Consider the following 27,116-nt stretch of genomic DNA (forward strand, 5'->3'; position numbering starts at 1 on the left):
TCCATCTGCACTTGCATGAGGATGAGCTCTATTATTTAACAAAGCTTTTAAATCTGCACTTCCCAGGAATCTATCTGGATTTATGGCTGCTTCTCTCTACCACCGACTGACAGAGAAAAGTGTCTTATCTGAAGGCTTTATCTCCTAGCAATTCGCTACTTCAACCTTTTAAATTATGCTCTACAATCAACTTTTTCCTGGCTAACTCATGTGTTCAATTCTTAAGCAATCACACAATAAAATAACTTTGTGAAATACTGTAAATGCAGAATAACAAAAGTTTTGTTCAGTTCATTTGATGAAAAATAGATGATGGAAATTATTAAAATGGATATGATTAAAGTCAGTCAAATTTGATCGTTTAATCAAATGAATACAATCAAATTGGATATGCAGAATTCTATTTCCATCAAGGAAACATTTCTTTCTGTCTCACATTTTCCCTGATGTAGATATTCTTTTAACATGTATGTTTCTACATGAACTTGAATATAAAAGTTGGCAATGGGTATACAAATCCAAAGATACAGGATTTGGAGATATACATAAGTTTTCAGAACTGAAGTATTTCTAAATTCCTGTTGTGAAAAAGCTATTGGAATAAACAATCGCAACCAGAAATAAACCATGCAACTTAGCAATTTGGGAAGTGCAAACAGAGCGGGGGTATCATGACAGATCAATGGTATTTGACTACTATTTGATATGGCTTCTTACATAAAGAGAAATGAAAATAATCAGCTGAAACATCCTATGTGATTTCTATGAACAATGAACACTCCAAAAGACATTTTTAGGTTAGTCTACAAACACACCTATGTGATCTTTTAGCTCCCCCAGTAGATTTGGGGTAAACTTGACCTTAATTTGGTAAAAAATGTACACTAAATTCTTTCCAGATTTTGGAAAATGATTAGTTTGAGACCAGAGATTAATCCAAACTAAACCGACAAAAGACAGGCAGAAATCTGCTGTATATGTTCCAGAGGAAAGCCTACTGTTTGGCCAGTTGGCAGCCAAGCACTGGCCAAGCAACAGCATGGTGACATATATCTTTCAATTTTATCACAATGCACGGTGGATTCTACCAAAGGCAGGTGCTTTAGAAGCAAAAAGCAAGTCTAGAGTAGACTACCTGGTATAAACGTAGATCAAAGTGGTGATTTCTAACTCAAAGGATATATAGTCTACATTTCTAGGCCTACCATTATTTTGTCCACTGTCCTTTTTTGACCAACATTCAACACAGACAGACTTCAACACAGATAAAGGTATGCAGTCTTATTAATGTAGAAGAAGCATGTAGATTACCCATCCCATAGTTGAATTTTATTCTGGATATTCTTAGGAATATACTAGCCAGAGACACTACATCATAGTATAATTAATGCCACAAAATGGGCTCAAAAAAATCATAAGACATATCATAAGACTTCTTTTTAGTTTTGCCTTCAGTTAACTTTTTTAGTGCTTCACTTAGCAATATTAATATTCTTTTTATATATTTTTAAATCTGAATATAAATCATTTCTGCCTAAGGAAAAACCAATTGAGGAAATTTTGCTTAAACGTGTATATTTCCTCTGAGTAGATACTCATGAATGTATGCTGCATTTCTATCAATTATTTACACACTACGTTTTTTAATTGAAAAACACTTGCCATAAACAATTCAAAACACAAAATAAACAATTACTTAGCAATGGATTAAGTATGACCTACTACGAACAAGAAAACAATCAGATTAGACATTCCGTGTTCCAAAGAAAAAGATGCTAGGAATTCAATACACTGTTACCCAACTATACCCAGTAATTAATGCTTAAACTTGAGAAGTTTGACTCTAATGTCATTTAAGCTCAATAGAAGTTTCCCACAACTTTTACAATGTCTTGATTAAACCTTTTATTTTCAATAGTGTGGTGAAATGATTGGTAGAATCTTACTCCTTGGTTTTCGTCTAGAATGTGACAGTCCACAAGAATGTCGTTTGTTCCCCTTACAACAAATTAATTACATTTCTTTATCAATTCTCCTGTGATAAGTAGGCCTTTCAATCAGAAAAGTCAATGTTAAGTTCTAATATTCAAAACAGGCTGCATTTTATCCTTGATTACATATGAGAAAAATTATACCTGTCTCATAAATTTGATACAATTTATTATTTTATGGGGAGGTGGGTGTAGCAGGAGATGAGAAGTATTCAACTCCAGCAAAACACTGCCCTGACTGGAAAGCAGCAGGGGCTTAGCATAGCTTATAATCAAGGCAGAACTAGATCAAGACTGAACACTTAAAAAAGCTCCGTCATTAATTTGTAGAATATGGTAGATATTTTAAATGTCCAAACTTATTTTAGAAAGGACCAAGGAGACCTTGATCAGGAATTCTTTAAGATTCGCAATCTAAAACATAAAGTAAGGTTTATGGATTAGCTGAATGCTATAGGAATCAGCACTGAGATATCATCTAACAGCTTTGCGTGCTGTGCCTTTCTTTCAGTAGTTCTGTCCATCTTTAGTCTTCCTGATCTTGCAGTATTTCAGAATAAGTTCTACCTCCACTTTTGTTGATCCTTACGTGCTAGCAGAACATAAACCTGATGATTAATTCAGTCACCAGTGCACCAAGATTAAAAGCACAATTTTCACACATCTCACAGTTCTTGTACCAGGGGATAGGCAGTTTCTGGCATGGCACTGATTTACACTTGGAACTTGCTGGGGCAGTTCTATTCATTGGACTCCACTGTGAAACTTACCACGCTCCCTTAAAACTAGTGATCAAATGTATTCAGAAATATCTCCTCATACTTCAAAGAACGGGTATGGGAAGGTGAGTCTATTCCAGTAAATGGTCTTATTGAAATCAGCGTGGCTGAGTGAAAGCTGCCTGTTAGGAAACCCTTGCAACACTCCTAACTGCCCAGCTGTGCCTATGAATAATTGCAGGGGAGGGAAGTTCAAAATGGAATGAGCTAAAAGCATGTGCAGGACCACTTCAGCAGTATCCTGTGCTTCTGTGCCCATAGACACCTCTGGACACTGTTTGATTTACTAATACAGGAAATGACCTATGACCTCTGAAAGATTACTTTCACTGGTGAAGTCTGAAAAGCAAATGTTGAAACCCACGCACAATTTGAGGGTGGGAGGATAGATATTCATAATAAGAACATAGAAGAAATTTTTCTTTGTTTCCTCCAAAATTCTGGATTCTTCCTACTCCACTTTCTCACAGAGTGTATACCCCTAATTAACCTCTTTGCAAAGGTGCTCTTTAAGAAAGAGCACTTATGCATCTGTATTAGAAAAACACCATCAGATATGCTCATTAGTTTTCTTCAAGCTTGTCTCACAAAGTATGTACATATACATATACACATTGGTATGCATCTATGTACACTGAAATACACAAACACTTGCAGTGGCCTTGATGGCTGCTTTTAAAACAAGCACTTGTTCAGATGTCTGTTTCCATTACGTTTTTAAATACAGACACATTCCAATTTCGTTACAAACTATTTGAATAGCTCCTACAAGTACAAATACCTTGTTTCCTTTGGCTTGCATTTGTCACCCATGTAAATTATCCGAAACTTTTGAAAGCACGTATTGAAGTTCTGCATCATTTCATACATGATAGAGTAATCATTTAATACAAAACAGAAAACACTCAAATATTGTAATGATGAGCACTGGTAATACAAGATGCATGTGAATTAGCCATGGTATTTATCAACACATTTACTCTGTGTTTCTTCTGTAAGACACAACAGTGAAAAACTGTAGTAAATGCAGTTTGTAATTAACTTAGCAGAATTTACACTAATATGGCAGAACTATCACAGTTGGGTCCTCAGACTATAATAATCTCATTCTCTGTTATGTGGAAAAAAAGAAACAGTTACAATGATTCTGCTTATTACTTCTAAAAACACATTCAAAACAGGGGAATATATATATATGTATATATACATAAAATTTATTTTGCCTAACTGAGATTCTGCTACAGTGCCTATTTGAATGACAAATAATGCTGGATTTAATGAGACAAAACGTACGAATATGAATTGCCTCTTCAATGTGTATGAAGTGACATCATGATGTTTAATTGCTATATGAGAAAATGACTACTAACCAAAGTAATAAAACAATGAAATATCAGCTCCCTGAGGAAAGACAAACTGCGGGGTGAGTACAGCTGATTGAACAGTATCATAATGCGAACTCTTCTACAGCAGTCTCTCATTTTGGTAGCTCATAAACAGAGAGAACTTACTCTACAAATGCAGTTTTTTCAAGAACTAAAAATCTCATTCTGCAAAGAACAACCACTGAAATCAAATGTGCTCCAAAGACAGTTTTCCATTTGTTTCTGTAGCAGATTACTCAGGTATTACTGTTTTTATACTTTTAAGCATGTATGCATAGCTTCCTTTCACAAGTAATAAAAGCAGACATTCATGTGTTCATGCTTCTAGATATAAATATCCTGTACCAGTTCCCTTACCCAACTGGGCCAGACTAACATCTCATTCTTTTAAAATTTTCCTATTTTCACAACTGCAGTATTAATAAATACAGTTAAAATAGATATGATGAATTAAATCAGTTGAAAATATTGTGCAAATATTAGGAATCATTTACACAGATATACACACAAGCATTCTCATAGACTTTCAATACTTACAAATATCTAAAGTACAGAAGCCACATCTATATATGTATACATAGACATTCCTGTATACATATATTCATGTACACATACACCTCTACACATATGTATCTGTTCTTGTATATATCCCCATAGATAGCAGGCATCTCACTCACTCAGTTCACAGTCAAATCAGATTACACCACTATAAATAACTGAAGAAAAAAAAAAAGTCATATAATTTACAAGCAATATCTATTCTTTTTAATATAAAAAGCAACACGTTCAGAATTTTACTTCTAAACCATTAATACTCATGTAATTTTATTCAATCCTGTACAAACCCCAACTCAGCATCTGCTCTTACACTTTTTCAGCAGTCCAAACATAAGATTTAATTTTTCACTCTTCAAAAATATGAAGTGCAAGGAAAACATCTGCTGTCTTTTTCTCTGGGATTCCTCAAAGCAAATTCTATGCCTACTCCATGCTTCTTCATTTTTTTTTTTCACCTGTCTCTAAGGGAATAAAATATTTGCAAAGGACAGACCCTACAGATTCACTGGAGCTTTACCCCACCCAGAGAAGAATGCAACTCGTTTTCTTCCTCCTTACCACTGTTAATACGAAGCCTCTCTTCCAGAAGTTTCTAATATTTTACAGCAGGAAAATGAAATTTCTCCTCCACTGAACATCTCAAAGCATACTGCATAACTTTACTTATTATGCTTTTGCAATGGAACTGAAGGCTTAAAGATATTTAAGTATTCAACAACTTTTGCTTAACACATAATAAAAGTAGGAAGTAGTGAAAAAAATGTTGGCAGTGTGTGCCAGTCACAATCAGTATGATTCTTTGAAGATAGATAGGAATGTTTGCTTTTATGTTTCTTCTTAACATTTTATTTTTCAGTAACTGAAGGACGGGATGAAAAGGTTACCAATAAATCCAGCAACTTCAATCGTTTTATTCTATTGAGGATCAGATAACCTAATTAAGCATTTTTCACTCAAAATGAAAATGACTTGGTCATGACTGGCTGGGTTTTAAGCAAGTGTTATCTGCTGGGACGCCAGATTCCTGGAATAAAGCTGGAATGAATAATCAAACAGAGTATTCCCAAAATTTTAGGAAAAAAAAAACACCATGAAAATGTACAATAACTAAAACCAATACATGAAGAGTGAATGTCAACAGAGCAAACTTTAAAAATTTAAGTTAGTGAAGTTTTTCTCACTGCCATAACTTGCTTGTAAAGCATTAAGGAAGCACAGTTCACCTGTAATTACTGTTATGTGAGGACAAATTGGTTGGGAAGTCCTATGTAAACATGAGTTATCACTAGTTAAGTGTCAGAATAAAACATCATACTCGGAAACACAAATATTCATACAATAGTAATAATATTTGTAAGAAAAGAAATGCTATTTTATCTGTTACTGGAGCATGAATTCAAATTTTAAAACTCAGTTGAGCTCTGGTTGTGGCAGGCAAAAAAAATATTACAGGTTCAAAAGAAAACAGTGCGAATGACACAAGGAAATACTGAGTAAGGTGGGATTTTTTAGCTTTAAGGGAAAATGGGGGAATAAGTCATGTCAAAGGCTTTCCAACAACAAAGAGGTTGCAGTTCATGCTTCATGTCCAGGCTTTTGCTGGAAAATGAGGCCATTGTTCAAAATGTAACCATTTTGTCAGGTTTTATTTTTATTTTTATTTTTATTTTTATTTTTCTATCAAGTTAATAGAATCGCCTTATTTTCACACAACATTTCAGTTTCTCTTAATCTATGTTTTTTTCCCTGAGAAAAGCCATTCTAGCTGAGAAGCCAACCACAAAAGGTAAAACTTATAAACAAGAACATAATGGCCATGTAACTCACATATTTGAATAAGTGGTCAGCAGTTCAGTACACTGAGGAACTAGAACTGGAACATTTTATTCAGCTACTTGGGGCTCACTCACTTATTTTACTCCCAGAAAATGAGAAGATTTGATAGAAATGTAGGAAAATCTTTCTCATGTATATCCTGCTGTACACAACCAAAGCTGTCTGCCACGAAAGGTAATCTATTTTTAAACAAGCATGTAAAATAAGGCAAACAGTTACATCAATTAATATCTAATATTATATATACACACACTATTTATAGGACAGAGACACATGGGGAAAAGGAGTTTAAGGGGAACCAAACAACACTATGACAATGATTTGTGGTTTGAAGCAGCATTATCGGTCTCTTGACAAAAGCTAGCAAAAAGCAAGAAGGTTGAACAAAAAGAACCTTTGTGGAAAAAGAATGCTTCCTTTAAAGTTACATTTTGCTTTTCTACTGGCTGTATATGGAAAGTTAGCAAAGGAAACAGGTCTATGAATAATCATAGACTTTATTATCTTTGTATTTGCTGCTCCAGAAGCTACAATTGCAAAAGCTTTGAAACTTCTTATAAATTACGGCTCCAAAAAAATTTACACTGAGATTAAGTGCCCTGTAACAAAATATTGGTTACAAAATATGACCGTCTCAATGCTGATGCAATGTAGCATTATGACCACAGTGACTCACCTTGTTCCTCATTGATAAGGCCCATATATGCATGTGCTTGCGCTTGTCTTTTCCCACCATCAGTTTTTATTAGTTGAGCAGTGTTAAAGCATTGTTCATAAAAGTAATTCCTTAACTGTTTCTCCTCAGAGTTGTCGAAGCAGTAGGCCACGTTAAGCTGGTTATCATAAACTTCCTCAGAGTTCCCTTTAAAAACAAATAATAGTGAAAATGCTAATTTTCATCAGCTTTCACAAATCTTACAGCAATAGCCATATAATGAAAATGAAGGGCTATTAATTTACCCAGAAGCCAAACACTATCAAGTTCTCCTACATATTCAAGGAAATGTAAGGAGAAAATGATAACCTACAAAATCAGGCATAAATGAAAACTTGATCTATATAAACTACAACAATTTGCTATTATTTTTGTGTACAAAACCAGAACTTCAATCAATAAAACACAAAGAGCCTCTATAAGACATCAACAGGTTGAAAGACAGAAGCAGAGCGAGCAAAAAACCTTACACATTCAGTCTCTACTGGAGAAGTATTTGAACCAGTGAGACCTCAAAGACACTGGGAGCTTTCAAAACAGATCTAAGGTAGCAACTTATGATGGAGACAAAGACCCAAAGAGAACACCCTGCAAGCACCACCCATTAATTTTACATCATTGAAAACATTTAAAGTAACGCTAATAAGAAATGCCTTCAGTTTTCCATCTACATTATTGTTTTTTAATACCTTAACACTCTTACATATTAAGGATCAACTGAAATTTTAACTTTCGGCATAAAAAGCCCACCAAGGTACTGAGCTCAGAACAAACCTGGGAAGCAGGGGGGCTTAAAGTCTTAGATCTCTTTTAGGATCTGAAGAAAAAACATATTCAGTTGGCACTTTGTACGTCTCATCAGCTAGCTAAATGAATACACACCATCGCTAATATTTATAGAAACACTGCAAATCCCAATTCTAAGTAGCATTACGAAATGCATTATTCACAATTCAAAATTACTGAATGAGATTGTCTATATAAATTGCCTCTGTCACAAGAGCACATTAAAAAAAGAACATGCACAAAAACACAGGAGGTTATTCAAAAACCCTATTAATTTGGATTAGAGATCTAAAACTCACCTAACTACTTGTCATATTGCTTCTCTCTAGGGTTGTTTGAAAAATATATTCCCTACACGATGATAAAGAACCTATGAGATAAAAAAGTGCACCAAGAATCTATAGATTTCGGAGCTAAATTTACCACTGGCAAAACTAAATTAGTTTTATTTCCAAACTCTGCTTATGTTAGTTGAGAATACAAATAATTACGATTTCCTACTTTGTATGTGGCTGTGAAATGAGAATAAGCCAAATAGCATGCTCTTAAAACAATTTTCATATAGTTGGGTAAAGAAGGAGTTAATAACTGAAGTGCTGCAGCAGGTAAAAGAATGTTTGGATAAGCCAGATGTGTGAACAGAGCAGCTCTGCTTTCAGCAGTTCTGCAATTTCTAAGCTTTGCTCAACAAAAGAGAAAAAAGAGAAAGGAAAGGAAAAAAGCTCTCTTACACATGATATGGAACAGCATAGAAATCAACACAGAAAAAGGCACCTAATTTCAACACAGCTCTCACTCGAAGCTCAGATCTTTTCTAAGTATTTTATAACTGTGATACTGTATCAAAACACTTCGATAAAAGGATGCCACTAAATTTCCTTACTTTCTTCCTTTCTTCCCTTCTTTCTTTCTTTCTTTCTTTTTTAATCTCTGAGAAGATTTGGGGAAAATCCAACTTCCAAACAGGACTAATTTCTGACTGTAAATTATGTCATTTATGAGTCACTAGCATTGTTTAGAATAAAAAGCAGCAATTACTCAAAAAAGTACTTTGCTTGCATCTCTAAACCACACATCTCCGCTCCAGTGTGTTCTATCTCAAAATTTTGAATTATACATATTCTTAGGGAAAGTAATATAAATTCCTCATTAGTCTGCCCAATACAACCAATTCAGATATAGCCACTGTTTATCTAGGCAGTATCAAGCAGATATGCTTGGCTATGATTTATTTCAGCCCAACTTAAACATCTGTTGCAGCATAAAAGAACGCTTTTGAAGATTATCTCAAATGTAGAAAGCAGAGGTTCCCACCACGATTACAAGCAATGAATCAAATAACCACTCAAAAACAGAAATATGAAAACTAAATTTGTTCAATAACTGAATCTAAGGTAATAATACACATTAGGTGTTGTTTACAGCTGAGCGAACATGAACTTAGAAGTTAGCAGGTATACGCAAATAGTTGCAACAGGGCAGTAAGAGGAAAGAGAATGGGATTGTCATTGGGAAAGAAGCTAACCACGGATTTGTTGCCTTTGAAATATTTGCTACAAAGTATCAAGGCACTAATGCTACAGGACATTATGCAGATCACTTCTGGTAGTGCCCTACAAATCTCAAGAGATGGTACCAACCTGAGGCGGGCTATTGCTACAGCCACGGCTTGATTGAATGAACTGTAAGGTGAGCCTCCGATGACTATCCTGCTGGTGAATAACAATGAGAGGTGCACAGAGACAACCATTTCTCCCTAATAGTCCTGGACAGTGGCTGACCAGGTACGCTGGAGTCACAATAAAACAAACCCCAAAGACAGATGTTTAAAAGTCATATTCTCTTTGGGATTCAAAGTCTCTCTGACTTACAAATCAAGAAATCCATTGATATTATTCTGACAGAGGTATAGCCAGCATGTCAGACTTAGTGAAAGTGAACTTTCATCTCCTCCGGAGAAGAAAAATATTAGAATAGATAAACACAATCTTCTATAAAGTCTCCCATAGGTACTTCTGTCAATAAAGTTTTGACCTCTCTGATTTTTTACAGTAAATTCTCTGCATCTGTTAATAGAATACATGTGGAGAAATCTTTAAGTATCTTCCAATGATATATTAAAAAATTATATACACATATATATATATAAAATACCACCTATCACAGAGAGAATGACACCACTGGAATACAATACCAAATGAATAGAAAGAAAAGTCTGAGACGCACACAACTGTGAAGCAGCTCCTACAAGAGAAATTCTTGTTTTAAAATGAGAAAAATAAAAGAAAGCATAGAGATAGAAGTTCAAATTCTGTTCCTAGTATTATTTCAAAAAGTCCTTTTACTCCAAAACCAATGGAAGCTGAATTCAGATTTCCCAGAATATTTAGGATACAGGATTAAAATAATGCTGCAAAGATGAGCATAATGGCTACCCAAAATGGCAGCTAAGCAGAACAAACAGAACTCGATGGAGCAGATGACAGTGAAGCCTGATGCTCTGTGGTTGAAATGGGACAGGGAACACATCTTATGTGCAATTATCCAATATAACGTGCGCTTTTTTTCAATGTCAAATTACCAAATTTAAGGCAGTAATATTTCATATGAATTCTGTTCACTTAAGCATTTGTTTGTGCTTTTTTTTCTTAGTTTTTAATAAACAACAATTGCTATATTATAGTACTTATTTTGCACTTTCAAAAATGTTTTTACAACAAAACATAAAATACAGAAAAATGGCTTATTTTGTTTTATTTGATTTGGACTTTTCAAAATATTTTACTTTCATCATCCTGTACAGTGGAAAAATGGTATGTACTTAAGGAAAGTATTTCTATCAAGTTTTACTGAGGTCTTTCTGCTAAACAGATTTAAGAAAATCCCTTCCACTTGAGTTTAAGCATAACACCCCATATGTTACGCACATATAGGGTTTCCTGCTCTGCATCAGAATCTCTTCATGTGCATCTCAACAGTCACATAGACTCTCTCCATGTTATGCTAAAGCCATAGGCCTTGGATCAGTCCACTGAGTAAAACATTGGTTTGTACTTGGACTGTCATCAGGAACATCTGGCAAGCAAAGGCATGCATGGAGCAGAGGGTAATTCAGGTTTGCGGCCTGCACACTGGTGTTCAGCTATTCATCAACCGAATAGTGCAAAGCTCAGGGACAGAGAGGCGGAGGCTGGGTATGCCAATCCCAACTGATTTAGGAGTTAAGTACTACCGCTGCCACGGCTGTATCATCTGCTTTTTGACGGAATGTAGTAAAAGAAAGGAAAAGAAGTACCAGAGCAAGTATTAGAGAGGAGATGAAAACAACATCCTGAAGAGATCCTGGCTTGGTATTTTCCGTGAAGAAAAAACACTGTTCTTGTTAACAGAAAACAAAACTTGCACTTCAGAACCTCACCTTTAAAATACAGGTATCAGAAAGAAATTTTTCAACATCTATCTCTGTCCAAATATTTTCTACTGAAGGGATTACCAGTCAGTCCTTTGTTCCTGCCAGGCAAAGGCCATGCGGAAACTTTTCAACAGCTGGTAACACTCATCTTCCAGTTCAGTTACTTGTTTTTAGTGAGTATGGCTGAATTATAGCTGACCACTCATCCTTGAAGACATATCAAGGAGTGCCTTAAGATCACTGGAGTCACTAGGAGTCATTTTTTATGTCAGAATGAGATACCATTAGTACCGGAAGTTTCATTTTTCTCTTGCCTGAGAGATCAATACCGGGGACTCAGTAGCAAGAAGACAGCTGATGTCATGAAGAGTTCACATTCAGAAACATACAGGATGAAGGCTGTTGAGCCAATAAGGAGCATCAACAGGAAAAGAATGATGCTGCAGTCAGTTTATTTCTACCTCAATTCATACACAGCAAAGCATCAGTCCCATCTGCTTGCTAAGGACAACCACTTGCAGCTAGGAACCTTTTCCCAAAAAGCTTAGCCATAAGCTGCACTCACTGAGCTGATATACACAAATGCAAATGAAGAAAGTGCACTATGGAGTAGCACGGACACAATCAAATTATTAGGTAGCAGGGCAAACAGGGTGAACACCTTCCCTCCATCACTAAGTACACAAACAGAATATATTCAAAGTACAATCTATGCAAAGGTGCTAAGAAATTACCTGGATATACATTTGCCATATATGGATAAAATTCTCTAGTAACAGTAACACAAGGCAATTCAACTGGTCACTTGTGACACCAATGGAGGACTCCAAGCCAACAAAATAAGAACATACTACTTCAGTTAGAGGCAATGAGGCACAATTTAAAACACAGAAATGCAACTTCCGTTGAAGCCAGCTGCCTACATTTTGATAAGTCTTGCCATCATTCCAGGGAAGAATCCTTTCACTTCTAAAAGTTAATAATAATAAATTATAGCTAGTCACTCCATTGTTCTCTAGCAACTACTACATTTTTTTTTTTCCTGTGAACAGCATAAAGTAGAGAAGAACAAGCCTGCTTCAGAAAACAAAAGCATTCCTTTGCCTGTTCCCTCAAAACCAAACAAAAATTAGCTCCTCCTAGAAAATATTGAATGAACTTTTGGTATGTTTACCTTTCCTTCTTTCTTTTTTTCTTTCCCCCTCAACATAACATGGGCAATAAGGTTATCACATTTTCTTCTAGTTCAGCCTAAGGCATAAGTGAAATCTTATAGAAAAGTTTTTCCCTGTAAAATGCTAAATTCATTTTTCGACCTTCAGTACCTCAAACACAGAAAGATTTTCTAGTGTTAACGCACCAAATGTTCTCACCGAATGTGATTCATGCTTCTTCATGTAGTTTATAGAGTACCTTTTGCAATGAGAACAAATACTAATTCACACTGACAAAAGTTTGCTCTGTACTGAAGTGAAGAAAAAAAAACTAAGTTAGCACTTCCTTCTAATTCTTTGTCTCTGATATTCTCTAGAACAAGGGTCAGCAGCCTGTAGCACTTGCACAGATTTAGCATTTGGCATACCACAAAGGTTGCACAGGGTCTAAGAAAAGCAACAGCTCCTGGGTCATAATGCCAACTCTCCACCAGCTACCCCAGTGATCAGCTAACAAGCTATGTCTTGCCCCTTGCAAAGCATGTTCACTGAATATTAGCTCAATGCACTGGCTCTGACACAGGGAACAGAGTCACCTGCTACTGACTGACTCACTGCAGCTACTGAACAGCGTGACTTCCCCTGGTTTGGCTCCCCTGCTCCAGCAAAGTAAAGTCAGTGGCTGAGAGGCATTTTCCTTAAAGAATTCTTGAGTTGTACCTTGACTTGCGTTGTCTGGAAGGAGAATGCAACACAGGTAACCAACCACTCTAGCAAGCACTGATCACAGGGTCTTTGTGGTTTACATTACAGCACAGGTAAGGATTCAGTTTGGGTTCACATCTCCATTCAATAAGCAATTCAGATGTAATCCAAGGAACTGACCTCCCTCTGAAATACCAGATTGATGCTTTATGGTACAATCCATGTACTGCTGTTCTTCTTGTAGGCTCAGTGCTAACCAACTTACAAAACTAGAACTATACAATAATTTGAGGAGATAATTCAAAGAACTGGCTTCACCCAATGAGCATATAGATCCAAAAACCAAATTAGCAATGCATTTTAAAACAATAAGGCAGACTGTAGCAGCCAGGTAACAATTCAAAGAATCAGTTATACTCTCATGGTAAAATGCATGCAAAGAACACATAAAAGCTATTGTAAGTATTTTTGTCTGAGGAACAGCAACATCCATCATTATAATAAGCTGTTCTCCCAGGCATACATTAATCTGGGTGTTAAAAAATTCCAAAAGGTAAGCAAAGGACTTGGGTATTTTTCCTTTGATACTACTTTTCCCTATGACCCACCCAAATGCACACAGATAAAGAGCCAAATTTTATCTGGGGTCTTAGACAAACAAAATGGACGCAAAATTAACCCTATTTAGCTGTGCCTATGCAGGGTATGGACATCGTTTGTTCTAAGGATGTCAGCAGCCAAAGATTTTCAGTCGGCAGTCCTCACTGTCAGTCTGGAATGGGACTGTGGTTTCCAACACTTCCTCTTGCTAACACACAGAGCAGTACTGAATGGGTGCTAGGGAGCTCTGTCTCTTCAAAGGGATTGCAACATCAATCCCAAGGACAATTATACCTTTCGGTGAAATTAGTCTGGCAACAGGGCATTCAATTCAACAGCCTCAAGATATATATTTTTCTTATTGAAAAAGGCAACATTTATCAAGGTATACATTATCATATTATACAAGTAATGCCAAGCTATGTAGACTACTTTGGCATATATCCTGAGTTCTTTAAAACATCCTAAAAGTATACTTATTTACACTTATTTAAACAGGTATATCATTTTTTAATTTTTAAGCTACTGATATGAAAACTACTATAAAGAAAGACTAGTGCATGATAATGAAGGAAGTTCAAAGAATAATTGGAAACAACTGTATTCTGATGTCCAAAACATTTACATTGCTTGCATCAAGGAAGACCAAAGAAGAATGCAGTCAACAAGTATCACCAATATTTCTGCCAAATATTTTCCTTTTTTTTTCTTTTTTAAAATAATTCTGTACTTAAGGCAAAATAAACATTAGCTTTTTTACTTTTTTTTTTTTTTTTTTTTTTTTTTTTTTTTTTTTTTTGAGAAGATGCAGGGATTACTGTTAGCTTTTTATTTTTAAATACTTGGAAAGTATTCAAATGCAATGGCAATGAGATAAAGTTAGAAAAACAGATTTTGCAAGCAGTATAATACCAGCCTAAAAGAAAGGACTGCTGTATGATTCGAAGTTCCATTGAAATGTTCCATTAGAAACAAGAACTGAGAGAATGCTCAATGGTATATTTGAAGGTAAATAGTTTGTATAAAAAAACACTGGTAAACAATCGCGATTTTCAAAATGTAGAAGTAATTAAATTAATTGCTCTTTGATATTAGCCTCCACATCATAATGGGCTGCTTTGATTAATTCTGTCCAAGCAAACAATTGACTTGCAACATCGTAGCATCAATAATTGCAATCAGTCAGGAAAAGAAAACATAAACATATTCCACCAATAAGTATGTAAAGCGGATGAATGAACGCCTAACTTTCTGTCTGCACTTTGCTAAGACCTCTAAAATGCTGAACTTAGGGGCAGCAGATCTAACTGAAATTCACACTGAGACAGCTACACTCTGAGGCACCAAAATATCAGGTGAAAAAACTAAAGAACAAATGGGAAAACTTTTTACTAAGATAAGCTATGTTTCATTTTTGTTTTGCCACTTCCACTTTAAAAACAATCCTCCCATGAAGTTTAAATTAATAAAAAAATTACAAATCATAAAGTTTTTTGTCATACTTGCTGTTCTTTTTCACCACAACTGTAGCTTGGGATGCTGTATCTGAGACAGGTAAATTTTCAGCATAATGTTACTGCGGAAGTCTCACACCTCACTGCCACAAATATTACTTAAAGCATTTTAAGCCATATTTGGCTTGAATTGTGGTGGCTGAGGAGCAAACACAGGTCAGCTGCTGTTGCAACTGCTACACTGCAGTAAACTCCAGCTGAAGGATGAACTGAACTGTGGTACAGTTTTAAAATGTTTTCAGCTGAAGTTGTCATAAGATCATAAGCCAGAGCTCCGAGCAATTTGATTAGAATCAGAGAGAAACTGGATTAGTGGAACTCCAGAATTAGTATTTGATGAGCTGTGTAATTCATACGTTATATTTGCAGCACTATTAGCTGTAACATCTGCAGTATGAATCAACATCCATCCCCTCATGTGCCATAGCTCTGGCCTCACATGAAATGCAGATTTGTGCCAAGGTATATACTGAAAAAAAATCAGAACTCTCACCATTCCACAATCAAAGAATTCATTAATGATTTGCTGCTTAAACATTTGTCAGGTCTGCTGGCAGGTTCTCATTACTTAGCCTTCATTTCAACCAACTTCAACAGGTAAAATTTGGAGATACTCCCTTCTAGAGGCAAGACTCCATCAGTCAGTCAATTGGCAGCATCCCACCTCTCATGGAACCCAGCACGCAATGAATGCCAAGTTCACTGAGAGAAAGGCCTCTGCCTTTCACTGGGCAGAACCTGAATTTACTTCTCTGGGAGGATACTTGCCAAATCTATTGGCATGTACCAGTTAGCAACACTAGAGAAAATCTTGCACAGAAGGAAAGCAAAGTATTCTCCCCTCAAGCAGCTCCAGGAAGCATGCTCATCCAGATATTCCATACCCACTACTTTTGAACACTAGCACAAAGGCAGAATGCTTATGTGTATCAAGCTCGTCTCAGTGTAAAATGTCTCTTTCATACTCCTACAAACTACAGAGGTGCCTGTTCAGGCTTTAATCATACTCAGAAAAATCTGAAGATACTTTTCCATTATGGTCTGGTTAGACTTCCTGCCTAGGATTACAGCCAATTAAATGAATACATATTTTGGCTTTAAAGTGAACATAAACATTTTAAATGAACAGGGTTTTTTTGTTTGTTTGTTTGTTTTTTAGTGCTGAAAGTTTTTGTTATTGCTGTTCCCTTTTAAAACGAAGCGTTCAAAGTTTCAGTAAGAAAGCTTGAGTCTCAAACACTCAAGCTTTATTTCAGATTTTTCTCTTTGTAATGATGAAAACACTACTTGAAACAAGCAATATATGATGAAATCAGCTCTGCTGTGAGACAGGATTGTAGTTTTACCTGCTTCCTTCCCTACAATTATTCCAAAGGAGAAAGAAAAAGTAAGTTATATCACTATTTACAGTCAAACAAAATGATAAAGAAGAGTGCTTAGTAAACAGTAGGCAATAGAGAAAATACAGTAATTTGGAGTTACGTCTTCACTAATATCTAGCAATTCACAGGTGACATGCTACAGCTACGTGATGTATTTTATTTGACACGTTCACAGTCTTTTTAAGGTCAGTCACAAATCCAAACAGTTAGCAGACAGATTATTTAATAAAATCAAATTTATACAACTATTACTGTGAGAAGCAGCGTTTCACCTATTAATTTTTTTTCTAATACAAAACCGGCTAGTCAAATCAACACAGAAAGAAAAACAATAAATAATGAAGTTACGAGAAAATGTTTGAGATGTTATCAAAGCTATAAATATACAAAACATTTCTAATGATATTATAACGCACTCCACACGTTTTCGCTTTTTTTTCCCCCCCCTCTCCCGATATCTGCAGCTCCTAATCATTTATTCTATAAATACAGCTTAGTCGACTAAGGCTGAAATGTGCTAAGATGCAGTAACGTTTCAAATTCATACATGAAACAATTTGGAAGCTTCCCCCAGGCATTCGGGGCTGCGGCTCCCGCTGCTCTGCTACCCACAATCCCCCCATTTACCTGCTCGCTGGGCTGCCTCAGCCCTGGTCAGGAAGTGGTAAAGCTGATCCAGCTTATCAGGCTGCTCCTCCAGGGACTGCCGCTGCCATATGGCTGACCCAGGCCCTGCAGCCTCCCTCAAGGCATTCCACTTCTGTATCAGAGTGAAGAGCTCGGAGAAGGACTTGTGATAACCCTGTCGCAGCATGTCTATGCAGATGTTCTCCTTGTATGAATTCCTGTTACTGGGAATAAGAAAGACGGATTTTAAGCCTTTAAACCCATATTCTCTTCTCCACCTTACCAAATAAGTACAGATACAGCTTTCAAGACCAGACCTCTGCAGATCACCAGCAGGGAACGTTTTTTTCTTTCCTCTTCTCAAAAAGCATTCTGCCAAAACACAATTACAAATATCCCCCCCTCGGGAAGTGAACTTGGTATTAAATAAATACCCAAATATACTTTGCAAACATGCTCAAAATGTACTGGTATCCTTCAGCTGGTACTGGTAAAAAAAAAAAAAATTAAAAAAAAAATTAAAAAAATGCTGACTGATGGGAAAAATACATGTTTTCATTAGTTTATGAAAACACAATAAACTCTTAGTTTGCTTTGAAACAGCGCACAGGGAAAAATGTAGCAGATTCCACACGTTAAAAAGAAAAAAGAAAAAGTGTATGTTAAATAGTTTTGCTGTAGGATATAATGCCTTGGTTTAAAATGTCAAACAAATGCTATGCCAGAAACATAATCATTAGATATTATTTTTCTTTTTAGCATAGAATATCGGCTGGGACTGGTTTACTCCCTAATTTTAAAATCAAAGGATGCAATGATGAATTTATATCCAAGTTATCCCATTCATAAATTCTGATAAAATATACATATCAAAAAATTGCATAATGAAATAGTCTCAAGAGGTAATACGTCTTTTTAGGTATTATTTATGGAAATAATCCAAACATTTCTTTTATGTGGCATGAAACAATTATTGTGTCCCATCCTGGAGAAAGCTATGAGTCCAGTGGGACCACCTGCATCACTGAAGTACAGATCTAAATGTCTGCAGAAGTAGGTCTCCAGTTTGAGAAAACAAATCCTTGTCCCAGTGAAATGACAGGGGCCTAGATATGGTAATTTTATTTTGCAGATTCCATTCAAGTTTTCAATATGTTTCCAAAATTGTTTTTTTAGATGAGATTCTATTTAAGTACAAATTCTCAGCGGCTATAAAATAAATATGGAATTTTGAAAACTGAGATTTACAGAGTATGCAAGAAATTCAGATGATCTCACACTGAACAATACCCCAATGAGACCAATTGTCCTAGCCTACAAAGAGCTACTGTAGCTTTTTAAAATGGAATTCATATAAAAATGTCTTAACTAGATATCAATAAAGGAAACAGTAACATGAGGCATGATAAGTAAATACTCTGCATTATTTCATGTTCAGTACCATTAAAAGAAATCTATTAATTACTATGTAGATTCACATTAATCCAGCAGATGTATTTCTTACACTCCTGTAGCAGAACTCAAAACAAAAACATTACACAACTCTAAAAGATACGTGAGGACTTAAACTACAGTTCTCAGTTCTGAATTTGTTTGTGTGTATGTTTTGTTAAGATTGAAAACACATACTATTCATACATATAAAAGAAAACACATAACTGTTCCTTACCAGAAAACATTTGCAACATTTATCTTCAAAAACTGAGAAGAGAAATATATTAACATTCATACTTCTGTGGGCCAAAATATTTCTGGTACATCCCACGTTCACAGTATGCAGCCTCAAAATACTGTGTAGTTGTTATATTCATATGGTGCAATTTATTTTTTACTTTTTATACATAAGATTTATTCTTTTTTAAATTTCTATTTAACCATTTATAGAAATGAAGACGACTTTTAAGCTAAAAATTTCCACCACCTTTCAAAGGATGAGAACCGAATCCTCCAGTAATAGGATTTCACAACAATGGAATAAAGACTGTATACAGATCTGCACATCTGTATTTATCTACCTACTGTGGTCTGTACATTACATATGTGTACATGTCTTAGATGATTGTATGTGCTAGAAATAAAGAAGTAATTAGCTGCTTAAACATATTAATAAATTATTATTCATATATATATAATAAATATATTAATGTATTAATATGCATTCATATATTAAAAACATACACATAAATAATAAATAAAATATTGGTCTGCTCATTTTTAGCTCTTAATACCCAGTACCAATATTTTGAATCAACAGAAAATCTGTGCATTTTACCTGATATCAAAGCACATTTTCTGTAAAAGACAGTGTTATCATCAAATGCATAGAAGAAAACAAACAAACAAAAATGCTGGAATATAAGTCTGTCCTAAAAATTAGTTTTAATATTCTTTTAATACAAGCCCATGCCAATTAATAAAGAGATTCAGATAGTAGTTAAGATGCCAAATGTATGGAATGCATTTATTCTCAGATAATGAGGACTGGATTAGCAACATACAAGCAATGAGACTATCTACTACTTTATAACCACCCAGATTTTGGAGGCACAACGATGTAAGCTGTCTCCCAAAGTTACAGAATCATAGAATTGCTCAGGTTGGAAAAGACCTTAAAGATTATCAAGTCCAATAACAACCTGACCATGCCACCTCTAACAACCCAGCACTAAATCTTGTCCCTGAGCACCACATCCAAACAGTTTTTAAACACATCCAGGGATGGTGACTCAACCACCTCCCTGGGGAGCCCATTCCAGTGCTTAACAACCCTCTCAGTAAAGGAGTGTTTCCTGATATCCAAAAAGCAAAATACTACATTTGTTTCCTTTAAGAAGTTTAGGACATAAGATGTGACTGATAATACAGAAAGTATAGAGAAAGGGCAGAAATGAATGATATGGGGATGAATGTTACAGGTGAAACCTCCTAAATGAGAGTTTGGCACAGTAACCAATTCTGAATTTGTTTCAGTTCTCTCAGTGATTCCAGACAAAAATCCTCTCCAGAAAGCAGTGCTTTTAGCCAGAGTGGTGCAGGTGACAGAAGCAAAGGTCAAGAAGAACTTTTTGTGGTACCTTGAAATAAACCCTGCATTGTCAATAATCAACATGCTTTTCATATCTTTCCCTATAATATCACACAGCATGTGAAGTGAGATACATTGCTGCAGATAACTTTATTCTTGATATCAATATCAAAAACAGATACCTAATTAGATGTCCATGATTTATTTTATAAAGTCCAGCTGTTAGCTTTACGTTTCCTCTGCATTAATAAACCAGTTTATGCTAAACCTTTTGGTTTTCTATTTTTTACACTAATTACGATATATTAAGAAATAGAGAAGTTTACTTTATCGCACCCACCCGATTTTAGGCTTCTTTCGAACAATTATGTTACTCGGAGAAGGAAAATGAAAGAAGACTGCCCTTTTATTTGGCTGAAGCGGAGACGTTCAAGAGGTTTAATGGTCTCTGGGGGCATCTACTGGAAATGTGGAAAACTGCAGTCACGACGCGTTAATCACGCCGCTGTCAAAGCGACGAGGCACGGCCGCAGAACAAAGGGAAGAGCCGCCTCGCGAGCAGCCGGAGCAGCGACTTTATGTTTAAAGCTGAGAGCAATGGTTCTGTTTCTAATCTAAATAACACACATTTCTTTTTTTGCCTGAATCCATTTCGATCGACAGATGATACTTAACACACAGACGATGCTGGGAACCCACTGCTCACCTGCCCACACGCTGGTCTCCGTTGATGCTATCAGATGTTTATTTATGCAGGTCGGGTCACACAGTGACGTGAGGTCCGCTTAGCGATCTGGTTGGGTACTTTACATTTGGCATACGTGCAGTTACTGTGATGCAGTATTTTATAGCTACTTAGATAATTTTCTTTTATGGACTTCTTTTATTTTTGTTGTTGCTATTCTAAAACTATCTGAAGCCACCCTGAGGAAACTGATTTGAGCATAGAAGCCTTACTCTAATCTGTACTTGCTTATGCAAAAATCAGAAACGCCCATGTTCACTGGAGCTAATGAAACAACACTGCTGCTGCAATCTCAGGCATCTGCTGGTACCGTAGTGTTACAGGACTCTTAAGTAATGCTTGGAGACTGGGAGTGCCATCCCTTAACTGCTAGTCCTATGGCATTCTGCCCTTCACAGAGAGAAAAGGAGACAGAAATTAAGAGGCCATGAGACAGGTGCTGGTAATAATCAGAACACTCAACATGTCATGTCACAACAGAATTTGTTACCGTGAGCTTACATCTCCAGGCCTCCCGCCTGGAGTGGTCAATGGCAGACATGCAAAATAGATACAGAAGGGTACGGTTGGGTCACCATCCCTGGATGTGTTTAAAAACTGTTTGGAACTGTTTGGACTTAGCGGAGGGTTGTTAGAGTTAGGGTAGCACGGTCAGGTTGTGATTGGTATTGATAATCTTTAAGGTCTTTTCCAACCTGAGCAATTCTATGAGTCTACTTTTTTTTAAACAAGGTTTGTTTCTTTAAATTTACTAGGATTTAACAAGTACTGTAGGTTCATGTCAGATGCTGACTACAGTACAAGTACACTGTAACAATTTGATTTTCTAAAGCAGAAAATGGGATGGATTAAACAATGAGAGCATGTAAAATGGAAAAGCATTAACAGTTTCAAATAATTACTACACCAATGATTGTAACGTTTAGAAACTGTATTCAAAGACATTTCATTAACTTGGTTTTTTTTTGTGAGCCAAGCCCTCAGTGCTTAACAAACTTTCCCCACACACTGCTAACGATACAGAGCTGTTTAACTGAAACAGGGCACAACCCTCTTTAATCCTAGTTTAAGGACTGCCTGCTTAAATACTTTTAATGAAATATGGTAATCTCATTTAAGAAAAATATGAAAGTACGATAAATGCTGTTAAGTAGTAATAGACAGTAACATGAGCATTTTTGATTATTAAATCTGAGAAATACATGATATTGGGGTCAGGTGCACGTTTTTAATTCCCAAACTATGAAGACAAAATAGCTGATGTCCTACAATTAAAAGCAACACATTAAACAAGTGTTATAAGCAGAGGTCCCTACTCTGATGAGTAAATAAGAAACATACCATGACAAATTATGCATACCAGGATAGAGAGTATTTTCTTGGAACTGACTTATGCAAAAATTCCAGTATATAAATGTTTTTTCAACAGGATAAGGTTTATGGAGGTATGTATTCACAACTGTTAATGGAAAGCAGAAAATGAAGTGTATAAAAAAATAAAGTACATAGCCACTCTGTACCTTATATACATATAAGCGTAATAACTTTCAGCACATGTAGTGCAGTATTTTTCATCTGTTGGCTCACAGTCTGACTGCTGTCAAACTACACTTTAAACTAAGTCATGCAATCAAAAGTGGATGCATAACCTGTCAGTAAGATCCCGCAAAGAACACAGATTGGACTCGCTTCCTTTTGTTCAAAGCTACGCTGCCACTTTAATACTACATAAAATGAAAAATTAATCAATTATAAACATCAAAGGATGACACAGAAGAAGTATTTTAAAATGAATGTAAGTACTGTAATAATTAAGAATTCTAATTAGCACAGAAAACGGAAATACAAATTTAGCCCTGAAATTTTGGGACATCGTATTCCTAAACATAAATGCAGTGAAAGCAAGTAAAAGAAATAAAGCATCACCCTCATCAAAATGTTTTTCATACAACAGCATACACACCTGTAATCATTAGCTTTCATTTAAAACGTAATTAAAAAAAGCACATTATACTCATTAATCTCTCTGCTTATCTTTCTAAATTAATTATGTTCGTTAACAAAAAGTAATTCCAACCATATTTTATGGACTGTTATTTATCAAAGTGAAGTATTTCTTAACTTTCCCTTTTATTCCAGAGATGATCTAAGGGACAGAAAGCCAGGAACTTCTGCAGATTTCTTTCGTAGTGTGTAAAATTACCTTAGAAAGAGATAATGATAACTATTTTCTTGCTAGAGCGGATGTACTGAATTATCATAAAGTGGTATACAAGACTACTCATTTATTATCATACTACTGCTATCAACAATTCCCAGAGCATTTTTGCATTTGCTTATGATAACCCACTCAAGCATCCATCAGAACATACTTGGTAATCTAAAGACAAATAAATAAAGATGAAGAAAGAGGGAAAGAAAATGAAGGATTTTAGAAATTCAGAACGATTCACTGAGAGAATTATTAGGAAGTCATCTCTGCACCAAGGCAAATGAGACTGACTTTCATTATTTCAAATTCTTTGTATGTCAGAGATGCCTTTCCACCTTTGTGGAGTGCTTTAAAAATAGACATCAGTTGTGTACAGTTTGTACATTACCTTCACTACTAAATATTGTTGAACTATGGAGAAATGAAAGCACCAGAAAACCGTGAGACCAAACTTAGTAAAAACAACAAGTTACATAAAAAAGAAATACTTCAGCTCACTGTGTTCTTCTTTATTAAAGTATGTCATGTATTTTATCTTTGCAAGAGTTTGATGAGTTTTTGCAAGTAAAATTCTGTTTCCTCTATACTTGCTAATAGTCATGAGAATCTGTAGTTTGCACCTTCCCATTAAAAATGTATTGTATTTTTTGAAATTATTCACCCCGCCTTTTATCCAGATCATGTCTTTGAAAGGAGGAAGTAGATAATAAATGGAATAATTCATGATTTCCCATTAAATATGAAACTTTCTTTTGCAGAGTTTAGAAAATGAAGTTCTACATAATGTACAGAAGTTGATTAGAACTTTTTTTTAACCTTTTCAAGAAAAATCTTTCACATTACACAAATGTACAAAGAAGTTTCTTTACGAAAGGCAAACCATTCACTTTCCACACTGTTCTGTAGATCGGCACCTAATTACACTAAATCATGTTTATCAGGCCTGAAATTCAGAGAGATCATTCATCTGACCAAAAGAATGTGTCTCTAAGTACTAAAATCTCTTTTTGAAAGTTGTTCAATAAACACTGAATCCTGGTCATGACAAGTAAGATTGTTAGAAATTATTCAGATAGAAAAAAAATACATATTTAAATAATATTGTGAAAGCAATGGCAAAGAAATTTAAAATTTATCATCTAGCTCAATAAGTAACTTGTGCCATCTCCCTTTCCACAAGCAGCATTTCAGCAGGGAGTTTGGGGCAGAGAGCCTTAATTTAAAATTTCTTTTACTGTGAAAAGCTACGCCTGTGGTTTTGATTTATATTTTCCCACAGTTTTTAAGTGTTTAAAAGTGAAGAATTACTCTTGTAAAATGTAAATGAGTTGACACAACATTTGACCAGTTCTCATCCTGACTAATATAACCAAACAAGTTCAAAAGGTGGGGTCCATCCAAAGATTGATATCAGCGAGAACAGTAAAAACTTCCTAGGTTCTGAATATGAAAGGTGCTTTTTGCTGCTTTTTTAGCTACTTGGAGCTCTCCCTCCATATTCATAGCATTGTGCACAGAAAGAATCCAATGTGTGCATCACGATAGCCAAATATTGTACAACTTAGGACTGAAATAAAAGGAGAAAGCAGAATCTGAGGCTATGTTAGCTGATCTGTGTATAAAATCTCCCTTTGCAGGCTTTTTAGTAATAAAATGTGCCTCCCCTCCCTCCTTGGCTTAGCCTCCCACTAACAAAATATTTTCACTAGCCCTTATTCTTAGCATTGTCCCTATCCACTGAGATCTTTATTCCTCATCGTGTTTTTCAGGGGGATCCATAACAAAATTGCCAAACCTAAATTATGTGTGCCCCTATCTGGAAGCCCCTGTAAATATCTCAGGTTGTTTTTTTGTTTTTTTTTTTTTTTTAAATATTAAAAAAAGAACATCACAATACAACAAGACGAAAAAGAGTCCCAAATCTATTTGTTTAGGAAAAGATAAAATGGGTGAACTACAATGACTTTCATGAAAGTGACAGCAACTAAAAAAATTTGGATTAAGTGAAGACCCAATCAGTTATTCGTATTACTTTTCCTTAAAGAACTGGTTCATTAACATGTACACAAAATGGAATAAAGACAAATACAGATGCAAAGCTAAAATTCAATACAGCGGTCAAGATCAGGACAAGCCCAGTCTGACAGAGGAGCTGAGTAGATTATAATGAAAATAACAAAATAATCTTCAAACTAGGCCTTCTCGTCCCCAACAGCCCACAACAACTCCTCTCTTAGCAGACTCTCTGAATCATTCTGGCCTCTAATCAGGTGATAAAGTTCCATCCTCTTTAGTCTTGTGGATAGATGGGGCTAAGTATCCACAGACCAACTGGTAGGGACATAGGAAAGAAATCTTTTATTTCCTCAAATTTACTTTGAACACTTGAAAATAATCACATCTTTCTTCACTCAGCCTAGCTGAGACTGATACTGACAACAGCAGGAACTTGGGACAGGGAAAGGATAGTTAATATTTTTTCCCTTCTAATTCCCTCAATGAAAAATAGAATAATGTTACACTATGTGGCACTAATTTAAGTTTTAAGATGGATGCCAGGTCACTTTTGTTTAGAACTTGTCAACTTCTTGTCGAATCACTGCCTCAGAAATTAATGAATGCACATTCCCAAGTCGTCTTCTTTCTGATCTATTTTACAGTTTTCAAAATGCAATCATCCTTTAGTGTGGGGTTCAGTTGATAAAATGTATGCATCTGCAACTGAGCTGGTCAGCCAGAGCTCACTATATAGGCAGTGGAGAGAAACGGATACTTCAAAAGTAGAATTCACTTTATTCTAGAGCAGTTGTCTGAAGACTCAAAGATGGGGTTCAACTAAGTAAATGATTTATTCTTACTTATTTCCACTGATTATATGGGATGATTAACCTAGTCAGTTGAATTAAATTTATGTGAGATCCCCTTTGCACTTCTTTGCAGAGGAGGACAAAGGTTTGTAGAAGAAAAGAGTTACTATATTCACTATTCATCATTCCTACAGGAAAAAAAAAGTATATATATATAAATATATTTCAGGTTTCTTAAACTGAGAAGCTGTCCTCCTCAAGAAACACCACTTTGTGGTAGTGGCTGGAAGAAGTAAAAAAACCAACCAACCAACCAAACAAAAAAAAAACAGTAAAAAAGTCTGACTAATAGTACCTCACTCCTTGAAGCCCAATGCAGGAGATAGAAATCATCTGATTGGAAAAATCACAAATCCCATAATTTAAGAGGAATTTTTACTACTCTCCTCCTTTGAAATTATCACAGATCTTTCTGATAAAATATGAAATTGCTGAGGAATAATTCCAAAGTTTTAAGGACCCATACAGCCTTGTGGAAAATTCCACTGTCACATCTCATTAGAAAAAGAGAAGCAAAGTACTGTCTTTTACTTTTAACTCTGTGAATCTCTGATTCTTAGGAAGAAATCCAAGAACTTGGAGGATTCTGAGCGTCCTGCTCTTGATACAAAAAGTGCCGAATATGAAAATGCTCTCACTTTCATAGGGAAAATCTTGCAGAAATCTATGAGGAATGAGATATTCATCTGTATACAATCTGCAGTGCTCTTCCCAACTACTGAATTGGCTGGCTCGCAATTGCGCTGGCAACAGCTTATCAGAAAATGAATGCCTTTTCCTTCCGTTGTTCCATTTCATCTTTAAACGGGCCAGTCTTTGGTGA

The 27,116-nt window shown here is 35.6% G+C and overlaps 1 protein-coding gene across 10 annotated transcripts in view; it reads right to left on the reverse strand.

The window, feature by feature from the left end:
• The window catches only part of TTC29 (tetratricopeptide repeat domain 29), a 316,699-nt gene that overhangs the window by 83,275 nt on the left and 206,308 nt on the right, over positions 1–27,116 (reverse strand). For all 10 annotated transcript variants that reach the window (XM_042870538.1, XM_042870535.1, XM_042870537.1 and 7 more), the window contains 2 exons: positions 17,445–17,668; positions 7,226–7,411 (listed from right to left, as the gene is read on the reverse strand). In XM_042870538.1, the coding sequence (XP_042726472.1) occupies positions 7,226–7,411; positions 17,445–17,668 (410 nt within the window). The remainder of the gene's footprint in view (positions 1–7,225; positions 7,412–17,444; positions 17,669–27,116) is intronic.

The sequence above is a fragment of the Lagopus leucura genome, unplaced genomic scaffold, assembly GCF_019238085.1.
Source record: "Lagopus leucura isolate 7727_CA_CO unplaced genomic scaffold, USGS_WTPT01 Super-Scaffold_100004, whole genome shotgun sequence".
In the NCBI taxonomy this organism is placed as follows: domain Eukaryota; kingdom Metazoa; phylum Chordata; class Aves; order Galliformes; family Phasianidae; genus Lagopus; species Lagopus leucura.